This window comes from Otolemur garnettii, unplaced genomic scaffold (genome assembly GCF_000181295.1).
Source record: "Otolemur garnettii isolate 467f Iridium unplaced genomic scaffold, OtoGar3 scaffold00047, whole genome shotgun sequence".
Taxonomy (NCBI): domain Eukaryota; kingdom Metazoa; phylum Chordata; class Mammalia; order Primates; family Galagidae; genus Otolemur; species Otolemur garnettii.
The window spans coordinates 8263572-8278694 of NW_003852442.1; the positions used below are offsets into that span (position 1 = coordinate 8263572).

The 15123-nt window shown below is 43.3% G+C and overlaps 1 protein-coding gene across 1 annotated transcript in view; it reads left to right on the forward strand.

Moving 5' to 3' along the window:
- ADAT1 (adenosine deaminase, tRNA specific 1) overlaps positions 1-15123 on the forward strand; it is a 27199-nt gene that overhangs the window by 7717 nt on the left and 4359 nt on the right. Inside the window, exons 6-9 of the mRNA XM_023514110.1 lie at positions 2029-2647; positions 4965-5110; positions 6670-6769; positions 13808-13894. Coding sequence (XP_023369878.1) covers positions 2029-2647; positions 4965-5110; positions 6670-6769; positions 13808-13894 — 952 coding nt within the window. The remainder of the gene's footprint in view (positions 1-2028; positions 2648-4964; positions 5111-6669; positions 6770-13807; positions 13895-15123) is intronic.

A 15123-nucleotide genomic window follows, 5' to 3' on the forward strand; every position in this document is an offset into this window, starting at 1 on the left:
GCTAAACATGCATACCAGGCCCAGGGAGTAGATAAGCTGAAGAAGGATTTAGGGCAGTGATTTTCAACCTTTTATCTCTAGGGACACTTGAACCTGTAGTTAAACTTCCATGGCACACTTAAATTATGTTTATCAAAAAAAAAAAAAAAAAAAAAGAGAAGAGTCCACTAAGGAGAAAAATCAATGCAGTGGCTCACACTTGTAAAGGCCAAGGCAGGTGGATTGCTTGAGCTCATGAGTTTGAAACTAGCCTGAGCAAAAAGCAAGACCCCTAGCTCTACTAAAAATATAGAAAAACTGAGGCAAGGGGATCACTTGATCCCAAGAGTTGGAGGTTGCTGTGAGCTATGATTTCATTTCGCTCTACCCCAGGGTGACAGCTTGAGACTATCAAAAAGAAGAGAAAAGACTATAATGAGTTTTTCCAAAACTAATTTCCTTCAAAGTAAAGGTCATGAGGGTTTTTTAAAATTTCAGATGAATATGAGGGTTAAAAGCCATTAGGTTATATGTATAATTTAAACATGAAAGGTTAAAGTCAGAGTTGTAGCTGTGTCCTACACTCAGGGAGCGTGTCATGTATCAGTATTGTACCCGTTGATTTTTTTTTTTAATGATGGTAATTTGGATTTCTGAAGATTTTACTTTAAGGAGTAAAAAGTTGGCAACCCTCTATTCATCTCGAAATTTTTCTGATAATCCTGTAAAATGTGACATGTCCTGTCGTCTGTCTGCAGAAAGAAAGAACACTACCTAGAGAGTGTGACTCCCTGGTTCCCTTTGCTTTTACTTCTCATTATTCATTAATAACACGATGCCTGGGTTAGCTACTTCATACTCTTACTTGTGAGTTATTAGCATGAGTCAGCCTCTCGTTTGGGCATTCTGTCAAGATCATATTTCCAAGCTTGCAGAATGGGAGGTGGACCCTGGTGAATTCTCTTAACTCACTGTCACCTTTGTCTCCAAAGTCAAGGTCTCTGAAAGCCAGCCAGCCAGTCTCTCTGGCATCATTCCCACTTCTGCTTCTCTTCCCTTTCCTCAGGTTATAAGGATTACAGATGTATTATTTACACACTTCTGAAAAGCAACATACATTAGGTTAGTGTTTGAAGAGCTGGCTCTGAAGGGAGAACTGTGCTTTTCAGTGACCTCTGGTTTTCTTTGGTTTCTTACAAACACAGAAATAGAAATCTCTAAACTAGCACAGGGAAACACTGGTTTAGACCTGGTGTGTAATTTACTGCAGAGTCTTTACTGTGAGGTTATGCATCATTGCATCATAAAATCTTCAAGATGGGGATATTTTAAGCAATGTTTGCCAAATTTATTTAACTATGAAATAAACCACCCATCTTTGTTTTCCAAGGCTTCTTATGGAAAAGCATTCCACAAAATGCACTTGATAATTCTTGTTTATTCTAAAACAGTGATTCTCAACTAGGGACCGTTTTACTCTCCAGGGAAGTAAAATTTGACACCATTTGGAGACATTTTGATTGTCAGAGTAGGAGGTGCTATTGGCATCGAGTAGGAAGAGACCAGGGTTGCTGCTAAATGTCCTACCCATATTGTCCCCCACAGCAAAGCAGTGGTTGAGAAACCCTCATCTAAACAAGGATTTCCAAAACTTCCTAGTGATAAGAATTTCCTGGCATCTTTGTTAAAATATTTAGTTTTCCAGACCCTTCTCTATAAATTTCAGCTCAATAGGTCTGGGAAGGAGTCTTCAACAAGAATTCCAGAAGATTCTTATGAGGGATATTTGGACCTGTGATCTGAACTCATCTACGGTCAGATTGATCTTTGTTTAAGGCAGTAGTTCTCAAACTTGAGCTTGCATCACAGTCACCTGGAGAGTTTGTTAAAACACACACTGCTGGCTCTACCTCCCGAGTCTCTGATGCAGCAGGTCTACTGTGGGTCCCAAGAGTTTGCATTTCTAAGGAGTTCCCAAGAGATGCTACTGTGGCTGGCCCAGGAGCCTCACTTGAGAGCCACTTGTTTAAGGGGTCCCTTCTCCTGCAGGTGGGGATGCCTCAATCATTCCAATGCTTGAGTTTGAAGATCAACCTTGCTGTATCGTCAGCAGAGATTGGGCCACCAACCCATCAGTAGAAGCCAGTGGTAACTTGGAAGCTCCTGAAAATAAAAAGAATTGTGAAGACCCTGACAGTCCTGTAACCAAAAGGATGAGGCTTGAGCTCGAAACTCCTACCAGGGAGGTTGCCAATGGTGCAGCTCACCATCAGAGTTTTGACAAGCAGGAAAGTGGTCTAATCCTACCAAGTGTCAGCAGCTCAATCCTTACTGTAGAGGAACTGGCCTCTCTCACCACAGTAGCCATCAATGGTGCCAAAGCAGTGGACGTTCATAGAACTGGAGCCAAGTGTGTGCCTGGAGAAGCTGGAGACTCAAGAAAGCCTGGTGCTGCATATCACCAGGTGGGGCTGCTCCGAGTGAAGCCAGGTCGGGGAGACAGGACTCACTCCATGTCCTGCAGTGACAAGCTGGCCCGATGGAATGTCCTTGGATGCCAAGGGGCACTGTTGATGCACTTCCTGGAAGAGCCCATCTACCTGACAGCTGTAGTCATTGGGAAGTGTCCATACAGCCAGGAAGCCATGCAGAGAGCACTGATTGAGAGGTGAGAGGGTAGGAGAGAGAGTTCAATTGGAACGATCATTCCCAGAGGCAGTTTGAGATTATGTCCAGTGAGCCTTAAAAATCTCTATCCCTGGCCAGGCCTGGTGGCTCTTACCTGTAATCTTAACACTCTGGGAGGCTGAGGTGGGTGGATTGCTTGAGCTGATGAGATTGAGACCAGCCTAGGTAAAAGCAAGACCCCATCTCTACTAAAAGTAGAAAAACTGAGGCAAGAGGATTGCTTGAGCCCAAGAGTTTGAGGTTGCTGTGAGCTGTGATACCATGGCACTCTACCCAGGGCGACAAAGTGAGACTCTGCCTCCAAAAAATATATACATATATGGATAGATAGATAGACAGATAGATATTTAATATGGAAACATGTTTATTATGGTTAAGAGCAGTTTAAAGATAAAATGAGCTCATTTTGGTCTTAATTACACGTAGGAAAAATTGTAAGAGTACGTACACCAAGGTATTAATAATTTTGAGTTGTATTATGGGTTTTTTCCTTCTTTGTTATTACTGTATTTCCTAATTTTTCTACAGTGTACATATATTGCTATTATAAATTTTGTAAGCCCCTAAATATTAGTTTTAAGTTTTAGGCTTGGCGCCTGTGGCTCAAGCAGCTAAGGCACCGGCCACATACACCTAAGGTGGCGGGTTTGAATCCAGCCCGGGCCTGCCAAACAACAATGATGGCTGCAACCAAAAAATAGCCGGGCGTTGTGGTGGGCGCTTGTGGTCCCAGCTACTTGGGAGGCTGAGACAGGAGACTCGCTTGAGCCCAGGAGTTGGAGGTTGCTGTGAGCAGTGAAGCCATGGCACTCTACCCAGGGGGACAGCTTGAGGCTCTATCTCAAAAAAAAAAAAAAAAGTTTTAAAAAGATAAAGGATGATCACTCATGTGGTCTCCTTAATGGAGACAGCCAAAGCTGACTAGCGCTGTAGCAAATGATAGCAGGGCAAAGCCATGGCCGGAGAAAACATCATGGGCCCATGTCACATGGGCAGCCCCACAGTATGACCCAGAATTCCACTCCTCGGTATACATCCAAGAGAAACAAAAACATGCATTCACACAACAACTTGTACACAAATGTTCATAGCAGCATTATTCATGATATCCAAAGAGTGAGACACATGTCCAACAGTGGGTGAGTGGATGGTAAATAAAATGTGGTATGAGTATATAATGGAATATGACTCAGCCAGAGAAAGGACTGGGTTGCTGAGTACTGATACATGCTCCAACATGAAGAAACCTTGAAAACATCACAGTGAGTGAAAGAAGCTCCATGCTGTACCATTCCATTTATGTGAAATATCCAGAAAAGGCAAATCCATGAAGACAGTAGCAGCTTAGTGCTTAGCAGGGGCTGGAGAAGGGGATAAAGACAGACTGCTAATGGGTGCAAGGTTTCTTTTTGGGGTAATGAAAATGTTCTGAAATTACATTGTGGTGATGGTTGTGCAATTCTGTGAATATACTAAAAACCATTGAATTACATACTTTAAATGGGTGAATTCTATGGTATGTGAACTATATCCCTGTGAATACTTTTAAAAAAAAGAAAAGGAGGGGCGGTGCCTGTGGCTCAAAGGAGTAGGGCGCTGGCCCCATATGCCAGAGGTGGCGGGTTCAAACCCAGCCCCGGCCAAAAAAAAAAAACTGCCAGAAAAGAAAAGAAAAGGCAACCCTAGGTACTAGTCTCAGAATGTTTTCTCTATTCTGGGACTTGGAGTTGCTCTCTTCTCAATTTGAGACTGGTATCATCATCATGTCAGCAGCTGGTTTGTGCAGAAGGTACAAGAGAAAGAAAGGAAGCTTTTATACTATAGGTTAGTTTGGGGTGTTGGTGTGTTTGAAGGATGCCTCAGGAAACAGGTGCCAACACATTAATGTTTCTGTTTAAACGGAAACATTGGGCATTCTGTCCAGATCATATTTTCCAGATCATATTTCCAAGCTTGCAGGATGCTTGCTTACAGATTTCTCAGCCTGTATCAGGAATGGAATTTGGTGTTACTGCCATCATAAAAGGGTGTCGACTTGATGCTTAGTTATCTCTTCAGCATGATGGGGAAGGATCTTCCTCTAGCCATAAGGTTCTTTGGTAAAGATTAAGTGATAGCCATCATAGTGTGTATTCTAGCACATTCTCTTGTCCCTTACCCTAATAAATAAACCAACTCACTCGCTTCTTAAGGTCTTTGATCCCACTGAGGCTCAGGGGTAATGGTGTTCACACTCCTAAATACTATTTTTTTTCTGGGCATGTGCCTAAACTGAATGGATTTTCCCTCATATTTAGGTGTCAGAATGTATCAACTTTACCCAAAGGCTTTGGAGTTCAAGAACTAAAAATACAGCAGTCAGATTTACCATTTGAACACAGCCGTTGTGCAGTGCAGGCAAAAAGGGCTGACAGCTCGGGCCGACTTGTTCCTTGTGGGGCAGGTAAGAGATCCAGGTTGGCCTTGCCCTGGAGTAAGATGACTGAGAGTGGCCTGGGAGGGTCAATAGTGTGGGCTTTGGAGACACCCATACTGGGTCAGGTTTATGCTCTCTGTGACCTTTGACAAGCTACTTACCCTCTCTTGGCCTACCTTCTTTATCTTTAGATCAGAAAAATATCATTGTAATCCTAGTGGCTCATGCCTGTAATCCTAGCACTCTGGGAGGCCGAGGCAGGTGGATTCCCTGAGCTCATAGGTTTGAGACCACAAGCAAGTCCAAGACCCCATCTCTTTTTTTTTTTTTTTTTTTTTTTTGAGACAGAGCCTCAAGCTGTCCCCCTGGGTAGAGTGCTGTGGCATCACAGCTTACAACAACCTCCAACTCCTGGGCTCAAGCGAGTCTCCTGCCTCCGCCTCCCAAGTAGCTGGGACCACAGGCGCCCGCCACAACGCCCGGCCATTTTTTTTTTTTTTGGTTGTAGCCGTCATTGTTGTTTGGCGGGTCCGGGCTGGGGATTCGAACCTGCCACCTTAGGTGTACGTGGCTGGCGCCTTAGCCGGTTGAGCTATAGGCGCCGAGCCAAGACCCCATCTCTTAAAAAAGAAAAAAAAAGCTGGGTGTTGTGGCCTTCACCTGTAGTCCCAGCTACTGGGGAGGCCAAGGCAAGAGACTTGCTTGAGCCAGAGTTTGAGGTTGCTGTGAGCTATAGTGCCACGGCACTCTACCAAAGGCAACAAAGTGAGACTGTCAAAAAAAAAAAAAAAAGAAGAAGAAGAATAGCATTTATCAGTGTTATTACAAAGATAAAGTGAGAAATTCTGTGTCCATCATCATACAATAAATGCTCAGTAATTGTTAACTATTATAGTATTGATGAACCCTGAACCACCTTATACCATTGTACCCTGGAGGCCAAACATCCAAGTGGCACTCATGGTCTCTGACATCCAGCCTTCAGGGGTCTGTAAAGTCAAGAAATTTTTTTATTAAAATAATTTCCATGTTGGGCACATGGTGGTACCTTGCTGTAATCTCAGCTATTGAGAAGGTTGAGGCAGGAGGATCACTTGAGCCCAGTTGTTCAAATCTAGCCTGGACAAAGTAGTAAGACCCTGTTTCTAAAACAAAAATAACAATAAAAAATAAAGTAAAATAGGGTAGTGCCTGTGGTTCAGTGGTTAGGGTGCCGGCCCCATAAACCAAGGGTGGCGGGTTCGAACCTGGCCTGGCCAGCTAAAAACAGCAGTGGCAACTGCAATGAAAAATAGCCAGGCGTTGTGGCAGGCACCTGTAGTCCCAGCTACTCTCTGGAGGCTGAGGCAAGAGAATCGCTTAAGCCCAAGAGTTGGAGGTTGCTGTGAGCTGTGACACCGTGGCACTTTACCGAGGGCAACCAAGTGAGACTCTGTCTCAAAAATAATAATAAATAAATAATAAAGTAAAATAGTTTTGGTACTCCAGGGTACAATGGTATAAGGTGGTTCAGGGTTCACCACTACTATAATAGTTAACAATTACTGAAACAGAAGTGTTAATCCTAGAATCTTTTCTTTTCACAGCCATCAGCTGGAGTGCAGTCCCTGAGCAGCCACTAGATGTTACTGCTAATGGCTTTCCCCAGGGAACAACAAAGAAAGGAATTGGAAGCCTTCAGGCAAGGTACAGCATGGGGCAGGGGAAATGGTGGCTGTGAACTCACACCTGACCACTAATTCCAGAACATTATTATCACCCCCAAACAAAATCAGGTATCATTAGCAGTCACTGCGACTCCTCCTTCTCTCTTCAGCTCCTAGAAACCTCTAATCCATGGATTTGTCTATTCTGACAGTTCATGTAATTGGAATCATATAATACGTGACCTTTTGTATCTAGCTTCTTTCACTAGCATAGTATTTTGGAGCTACATCTATGACGTAACATACGGCAATACTTTCATGGCTTGAATAATATCCCCTTGAATGGATATACCACTTTATGTTTATCCATTCATTTGTACTCTTAATCCATCTTGTGTTGCTATAAAGGAATACCTGGAACTAGGTAATTTATAAAGAAAAGAGGTTTATGGCTCGGCACCTATAGCTCAACCGGCTAAGGCGCCAGCCACGTACACCTAAGGTGGCGGGTTCAAATCCCCAGCCCAGACCCGCCAAACAACAATGACGGCTGCAACCAAAAAATAGCCGGGCGTTGTGGCGGGCGCCTGTGGTCCCAGCTACTTGGGAGGCGGAGGCAGGAGACTCACTTGAGCCCAGGAGTTGGAGGTTGCTGTGAGCTGTAATGCCACGGCACTCTACCCAGGGGGACAGCTTGAGGCCCTGTCTCAAAAAAAGAAAAAAAAAAAAGAGGTTTATTTGGCTCATGATTCTGGAGGCTGTACAAGAACCTGGCACCAGCATCTGCTTCTGAGGGCTTTAGAAAGCTTTTTGTCAAGGCAGAAGGTGAAGACAGAGCAAGGTGTGTCACATGACAGGAGGGAGCAAGAGAGGAGGAGGTGCCAGGCTCTTTTGAACAACCAGCTCATGTGAGAACTCATCACCTCCAGAAGAGCACCAAAGCTTTCTTGAGGGATCTGCTGCCAAGATCCAAACTCCTCCCACCTCTAGCTTTGGAGATCAGATTTCAACATGAGCTTTGGACAGGACAAACGTCCAAACTATATAGTTCATGAGTGGACATTCAGTCGTTTCACTTTTTGACTGTTGTGAATAGTGCTATTATGAACATTAGTGTACAGGTTTTTGGGCAGAGATATGTGTTCCATTTTCTTGGGTATACCTAGGGGCATAATTGCTAGTTATATGATAACCATATGCTTAACTTTTTGAGGAACTGGTAAGCTATTTTCCTTAGCAATTGTGCCCTTTTACATTCCACCAACAATGTATGGAGTTCCAATTACCCTGCATTCTTTAAACACTTAGTATTTTTCTTACTTGTACTGGTTCTCATGGATGGGGAGTGGTATCTCATGATTTTGATTTGCATTTCCCTAATGACTAATGGTGTTGAGCGTCTTTTTTATGTACTTATTAACCATTTATCTATATCTGCTTTGGAGAAATACCTATTCAAATCCCTTGCCCATTTGTTAATTGGTAACTTGTCTTTTTGTTGTTGAGTTGCAAAATTCCTTTATATGTTCTGCCTACTAGTCCTTTATCAGATATGACTTGGAGATATTTTCTCCAGTTCTATGGGTTGTCATTTCACTTTTTGATCATGTTATTTATTTATTTATTTTTGAGACAGAGCCTCAAGCTGTTACCCTGGGTAGAGTACCGTAGTGTCACAGCTCACAGCAACCTCCATCTCTCTTTCCTCAGCCTCCCAAGTAGCTGGGACTACAGGCGCCCGCCACAATATCTGGCTACTTTTTGGTTGTAGTTATCATGCTGAGCCTGATTGTGTCTTTCAAAGCATAAAAGTTTTAAATTTTGATGAAGTCAAATTTTTGTATCTTTTCCCTTTGGTTGGTTGTATTTTAGTGTCATATCTAAAAAAACTTTGCCTGAATCCAAGGTTACAAAGGTTTACTCTGTACTTTCTTCTGATAGTTTTTTTTTTTTTAAGAGACAGAGTCTCACTTTGTCACCCTTAGAGTGCTGTCACGTCACAGCTCGCAGCAGCCTCCAGCTCTTGGGCTTAGGCGATTCTCTTGCCTCAGCCTCCAGAGTAGCTGGGACCACAGGCACCCACCACAACGCCCGGCTATTTTTTTGTTGCAGTTTGGCCAGGGCCGGGTTTGGACCTGCCACCCTTGGGACCACTGCCCTTCTGATAGTTTTAGCTCTTATGTTTAGGACTTTGATACATTTGAGTTAATTTTTTTTTGAGACAGAGCATCAAGCTATCCCCCTGGGCAGAGTGCTGTGGCATCACAGCTCACAGCAACCTCCAACTCCTGGGCTCAAGCGAGTCTCCTGCCTCCGCCTCCCAAGTAGCTGGGACCACAGGCGTCTGCCACAACGCCTGGCTATGTTTTGGTTGCAGCCATCGTTGTTTGGCAGACCTGGGCTGGATTCGAGCCTGCCACCTTGGGTGTATGTGGCTGGTGCCTTAGCCACTTGAGCCACAGGCACTGAGCCGAGTTAATTTTTTTAATGTGGTATGAGGAAGGAGTCCAGCTTTATTCTTTTGAATAGAATATACAGTTGTCCTAGCACCATTTTTTAGAACAACTATTGTTTCCCCTGGGGAGATTTTAAAAATAATACTTTCTTGGGTTTCACCACTAGGAATTCTGGTTTAGTAGGTCAGGGTCAGAACTCAAGAATCATTTATGAAACTTCACAGTGATTGGACAGGCAAAAAGGGAAACTGCAAACAGGACTTTGTACCTTCAGGTTATCTTTTGCTGAAGTACAGTGCTTATGAGCTGCTATACGTGAGACTCGGGTTTTATCCCAGGAGGTTCATGCATCTGTGTTACACGTGTGTCTCTTTCTCTATGTTTAGCTGATCTCATCACCCTGCTTGTTCCACTGGTCTGGAACAGCCCAGGGGCAGGAGGGAATGGCCTCTCCACGGAAGGTGTTTATTTCCATCTCAGTCTGGATTGAACTGCTACCACTGTAACTGCTGGTGCACTCCCAGTGTTGACAGCTTTTTTACTCTAAGTTGCCTGTCAGTTTCTTCATCATGCCCTTGTGAAAAGTTGAATTTGTAATAAAAGTTCGCAGATAGATTTCTTTCTTTTTGACACATGTATTTGCATACCTCAAAACAAAACTCAGCCAACCTACATCTATTTTAGAAACTTTTTCTTTTTTGGGGGACAGAGTCTCACTTTATCGCCCTTGGTAGAGTGCATTAGCATCACAGCTCACAGCAACCTCCAACTCCTGGGCTTAGGCGATTCTCTTGCCTCAGCTTCCTGAGTAGCTAGGACTACCGGCGCCCACCACAACGCCCGGCTATTCTTTTGTTGCTGTTTGGCTGGGGCTAGGTTCGAACCCACACCCTTGGTATATGGGGCCAGCACCCTACCTACTGAGCCACAGGCACCGCCCCGATTTTAGAAATTTTTTTTCTTCACAGCCAATAATTACCAGGGTTCTTTATTTTTTATTTTTTTATTTTTGCAGTTTTGGCCTGGGCCAGGCATGAACCACCACCCCCAGTATATGGGGCTGGCGCCTTACTCTTTGAGCCAGAGGCGCCACCCAATTGCCAGGGTTCACACGGCCTAGATAGTAGACCCTGCCTGTCTCCTGACAGCCTAGGCTTTTGAATTAAGTAATATTTGCAAAATTGTTAGGAATAGAGATTTGTGGTCCAGTTTTTCCCCAAAAGCCTTCCTGGTTTCAGGTCACCTTTTGCACTTCTCAGGAAACCCAACTCTCAGCCACAGACAAGGATTGGTGAGCAGAGCAGGTCATGAGGGACAGAGACTGTGTCTCCTGCTGAGCTGTCTGTTGTCAGTTGCAACTTTTCGGCTCCTCATACTGGCCCTATCCAGCGGACATGGCTTCTGTTTGCTGCATTGCCCAGAAGTGAAATGCTTTTCTTTGCTCTGAGTTCATACCCTCTTTTGTCTAAAAAGCCTGTCATCTGGTTTAAAATGATCATCTTTTCTCTAGACTCCTATAGTGCTGCTGTGGAGCTTGTCCCAGCATGTCAGTGTTATCTGTGTGACCAGGAGTGCCTCGTGTTCTAACCATAGCTCTGTTTCCAATTATCTGGGTGACTAAGCACAAGTCCAGTCAAAAATTTGCCGATGACTTCTGGCTCCTCCAAAACTTAACTTCCAATAGCCCATAGTTGACCATAAGCCTTACCAATAATGCATATGAATAGTTGATTAACAATTTTATATGTAATGTGTACTAGATATGTAAAGTATGTACTAATATGTAAAGTAAGCTGGAGAAAAGAAAATATTATTAAGAAAATTACAAGGAAGAGAAAATGTAATTGCTATTTATTAGGTGGAAGTGAATCATCATTAGGGTCTTCATGCTTGTTATCTTCACACTGAGGCTGGGGTGGGGGAGGAAAGGTTGGTCTTGCTGTCTCAGGGGTGACAGAAGTGGAAGAAAATCCATGTGTCAGGGCACCCACAGGGCGGCACAAGTCCCATGTCGTTAAAGGGACAACTGTGATGTGTCTTCCTTCCCAGTCCTCCATTCTGTCCGACTGTGCTAACTAGAGCTAGTAGTCCCACAATCTGCAAATGATGACTTGATTTTTGTTTTTCCATTCTTACTCCTTTTTCTAGTTTCTTGTCTTATTGACCAGAACTTTCTGTGTGATGCTGAATGAAGGCAGTGATGACAAGTACCCTAGTGCCACTCCAGATTAAAGGTCGTGCATTTGTTATAGTTCTTTATAGAGCCCCTTTATGAGTTGAAGTACTATCTTTCCTAGTCCCAGTTTGCTAAAAGGGTTTGTTTTGTTTTGTTTCATTTTTAGAGATAGAATCTCACTTTGTCGCCCTCAGTAGAGTGCCATGGCATCACAGCTCACAGCAACCTCAAACTCTTGGGCTCAAGCAATTCTCTTGCCTCAGCCTCATGAGAAGCTGGGACTACAAGTACCCTCCACAATGCCTGGCTATTTTTAGAGACGAGGGTCTTAACTCTGGTTCAAGCTGGTCTCAAAGCTATGAGCTCAGACAATCCATCCGCCTCAGCCTCCCAAATGCTGGGATTACAGGTATGAGCCACCATGCCAGGCCCAGTTAAAAGGTTTTTAATTACTCAAAAAGTATTGAATTCTACCAAACACTTTTTATGTATTTTCTCATAATTATATTATTTTTTTCATCTTTAATCTGTTTATTAAGATTCTGTTAGTTTTTGCTTTGTTGTCATATTAAAACAGCTTTATATTCCTGAATGCCCCCAGCCACTCCACACAGTTAAGTCGTAGGGAGAGCAGTGAGTGAGGGCTCAAGGTTCCACTTTAAGCATCCATTCCTGAAGCAGGCTGGGTCTCAGCAGGTAAGGGAGCTCAGCAGGTAAGGGCAGACAGTACAATTCCCTGTTTCACACATACTAGATATGGCCACTGTGTCCAAGCTGAGTATACGATCTGCTAAGATGATCCAGCGTATAGTATGTAAAGATGAGACTGCACATTGTTGGCACACACATTTTCCCATTTCCGGATAACATCTTGTGAATTGTAGACAAGAGGGAAAGGAAGGTAGCCCATACAATCAAGGCCACCCTGGCATGGATGAACAGAAACCAAGAAGGCCTATGTGGGCTGGTAAAGAATCAACACTCACTTCCTTCAGTATTCCAAACCATGACCTCCATCCAGAGGTTTGTTTTTAGGAGCAAAGACTTGGCCTCTAAAGGCCCATCATACCCACAGGGGGAGTCTGGAGAGTCTGTGGACTTTAAGTAACTACAGTTTACAAAGAGAACAGCCCTCAAGTCTCTGAAACAAAGCTTTCTATTTTTTGAGAACAGTATTACCCATGGGGGCCAGCTCTGTTGAAAAGCAGGTAGCCAGAAGTGTCTTATAGATACCCTGGGGCAAAATTTAGTAATTGCACTTTGGTTCACCCATTTGAACTTGTCTCTATAATGATTACACTGCTGATGACTTGACTTTTCTTTTTTTTTTTTTTATTGTGTTAAGACATTTATATTCTACACTTAGTAAATTTTCACATGTACCCTTGTAAGATGCACCATAGGTGTGGTCCCACCAATTGCCCTCCCTCCACCCATCCTCCCTCTCCTCTTTCTCCTTCTTGGGCTTTCATATAAAAGCTATAAATTGGTTTCATAGTAGGGCTGAGTACATTGGATACTTTTTCTTCCATTCTTAAGATACTTTGCTAAGAAGGATATGTTCCAGCTCCATCCATGTAAACATGAAAGGGGTAAAGTCTCCATCTTTTTTTAAGGCTGCATAATATTCCATGGGGTACATATACCACAATTTATTGATCCATTCCTGGGTTGATGGACACTTGGCTTCTTCCGTGAGTTAGCAATTATGATTTGGGCTGCAATAAACATTCTGGTGCAAATATTTTTGTTATAAAGTGATTTTTAGTCTTTTGGATATATGCCTAGTAGAGGAATTACAGGATCAAATGGCGTATTTTTAGATCCTTAAGTGGTCTCTAAACATTTTTCCAAAAGGAACATATTAGTTTGCATTCCCACCAGCAGTACAGAAGTGTTCCCTTTTCTCCACAACCATGACAACATCTCTGGTTTTGAGATTTTGTGATGTGGGCTAATCTTACTGGGGTTAGATAATATCTCAAAGTGGTTTTGATTTGCATTTCTCTGATGATTAAGGATGATGAGCATTTTTTCATGTGTCTGTAGGCCGTGTGTCTGTCTGTCTTCAGAAAATTTTCTCTTCAAGTCCCTTGCTCACCCTGAAATGGGATCACTTGTTCTTTTCTTGCTAATACATTTGAGTTCTCTGTGGATTCTTGTTATTAAACCTTGGTCGGAGACATAACCTGCAAATATCTTCTCCCATTCTGAAGGCTGTCTGCTTGCTTTACTTACTCTGATGATGTTTCTTAATGGGATTCATTTTGGTGACTTATCCTGATCAGATATCCAGGTCTATATGTTCTCTTTGTCAAGTACAGGTGAAAATAGGGGCTCTGGCGCATTCAGCCCTAAAACACTGTGTGAAGCCTGGTTTCTTTGATAGGATCCTGGTATGTTGTAGGCACTTAATAAATTATCTTTGTCTTCTTTTTCCAAACAGATCCCGAATCAGCAAGGTGGAACTCTTTAGATCATTCCAGAAGTTGCTAAGCAGTATTGCAGAGGACAAGTGGCCAGACTCCCTCAGGTGATGCTCTTGACCCATGTTTTTTGTATTTAGGAAGACTGCTGCTTTGATTCTGGCCTATGAATAGCAGGAAGCTTTGGCAGGAGTTGTGGCTCAGCAAGCCAGAGGGCACTTACTGACCACAAGCTCTTCTGTCCCCTAGCCCTGTTCCAGATAACAGTGGTGATCAGAGATATGGAGGATGGGTTGTTTGGTAGTACAAACTTACAAAAGACTAAGAACAGAATTGGGACTTGGCCCATTCTAGGCTCTCCTTTGATTCCACCCCGAGATGGAGAGGGAGAGTATTAGGGAAATGTGTTTGGAGAGCAGTATACCCTGTTAGGAATGTTACTGTCTTCTCTCTCTCTTTTGAACTCGTAGCTCTATGATTTAAATTGCTCTTCAGACAAACAGGACTGTAAAGAACTATAAAGCCACTTCCAGGAACAAGTGGGTAGGTGCAATGAAATTCTTACACTAACGACCTAGAGTTGGGTTAAATTTCACAGGTTGTGGGCACAGTCTTCACAAAACTTTCCTCACTTCAGACACCAGCCACAAGTTCAGGAGGTCCCCAAGCCGCCTGTACTTGTGACCAACCAGCTACAAGTTCAGGTGTTTCTACTACCTCCTCATGTTTGATAATTCACTGGAACATATCTCAGAACTTAGGAAAACTCAATTCTTGAAATTAAAGTTTTATTATAAAGGATACAGATCAAGGTTAGCTAAAAAAGAGAGACACGTAGGGTGAGATATGGGAAGGCCCCAAAGGCAAAGTTTCCATGTCAGGATGCATCACCCTCCTGGCACATCACTGAGTATCACCAGCTGGATTTTGACTCAAACATCAGCATCCAAAGTTTTTATTGGAGTTTCATGACATAGCAGGATTTATTGAATCATTGGCCAGGCCGTGTGATTGATCCGTCTCTAACCCCTTTCTCTTCTAAGAGGTAAGACTGATTGATAATTAGGTGGCTTAAAGCCTCAACCCTCCAATCACATGGTCACTCTGGCATGGCTAGCATCATCCTGGGACTGTCTCAGGGCCCATCATGAGTCAGCATAAACTCAAGTGTGGTCAAAGGGGTCTGCCATCAATAAAAAAGACACTTCTCTTACTTAGGGGTTTTAGAGGCTCCCTGCCAGGAAATAGCAACAGAACCAGGCAAATTCTTCTTTTTTTTTTTTTTTTTTGAGACAGAGCCTCAAGCTATCCCCCGGAGTAGAGTGCCATGGCATCA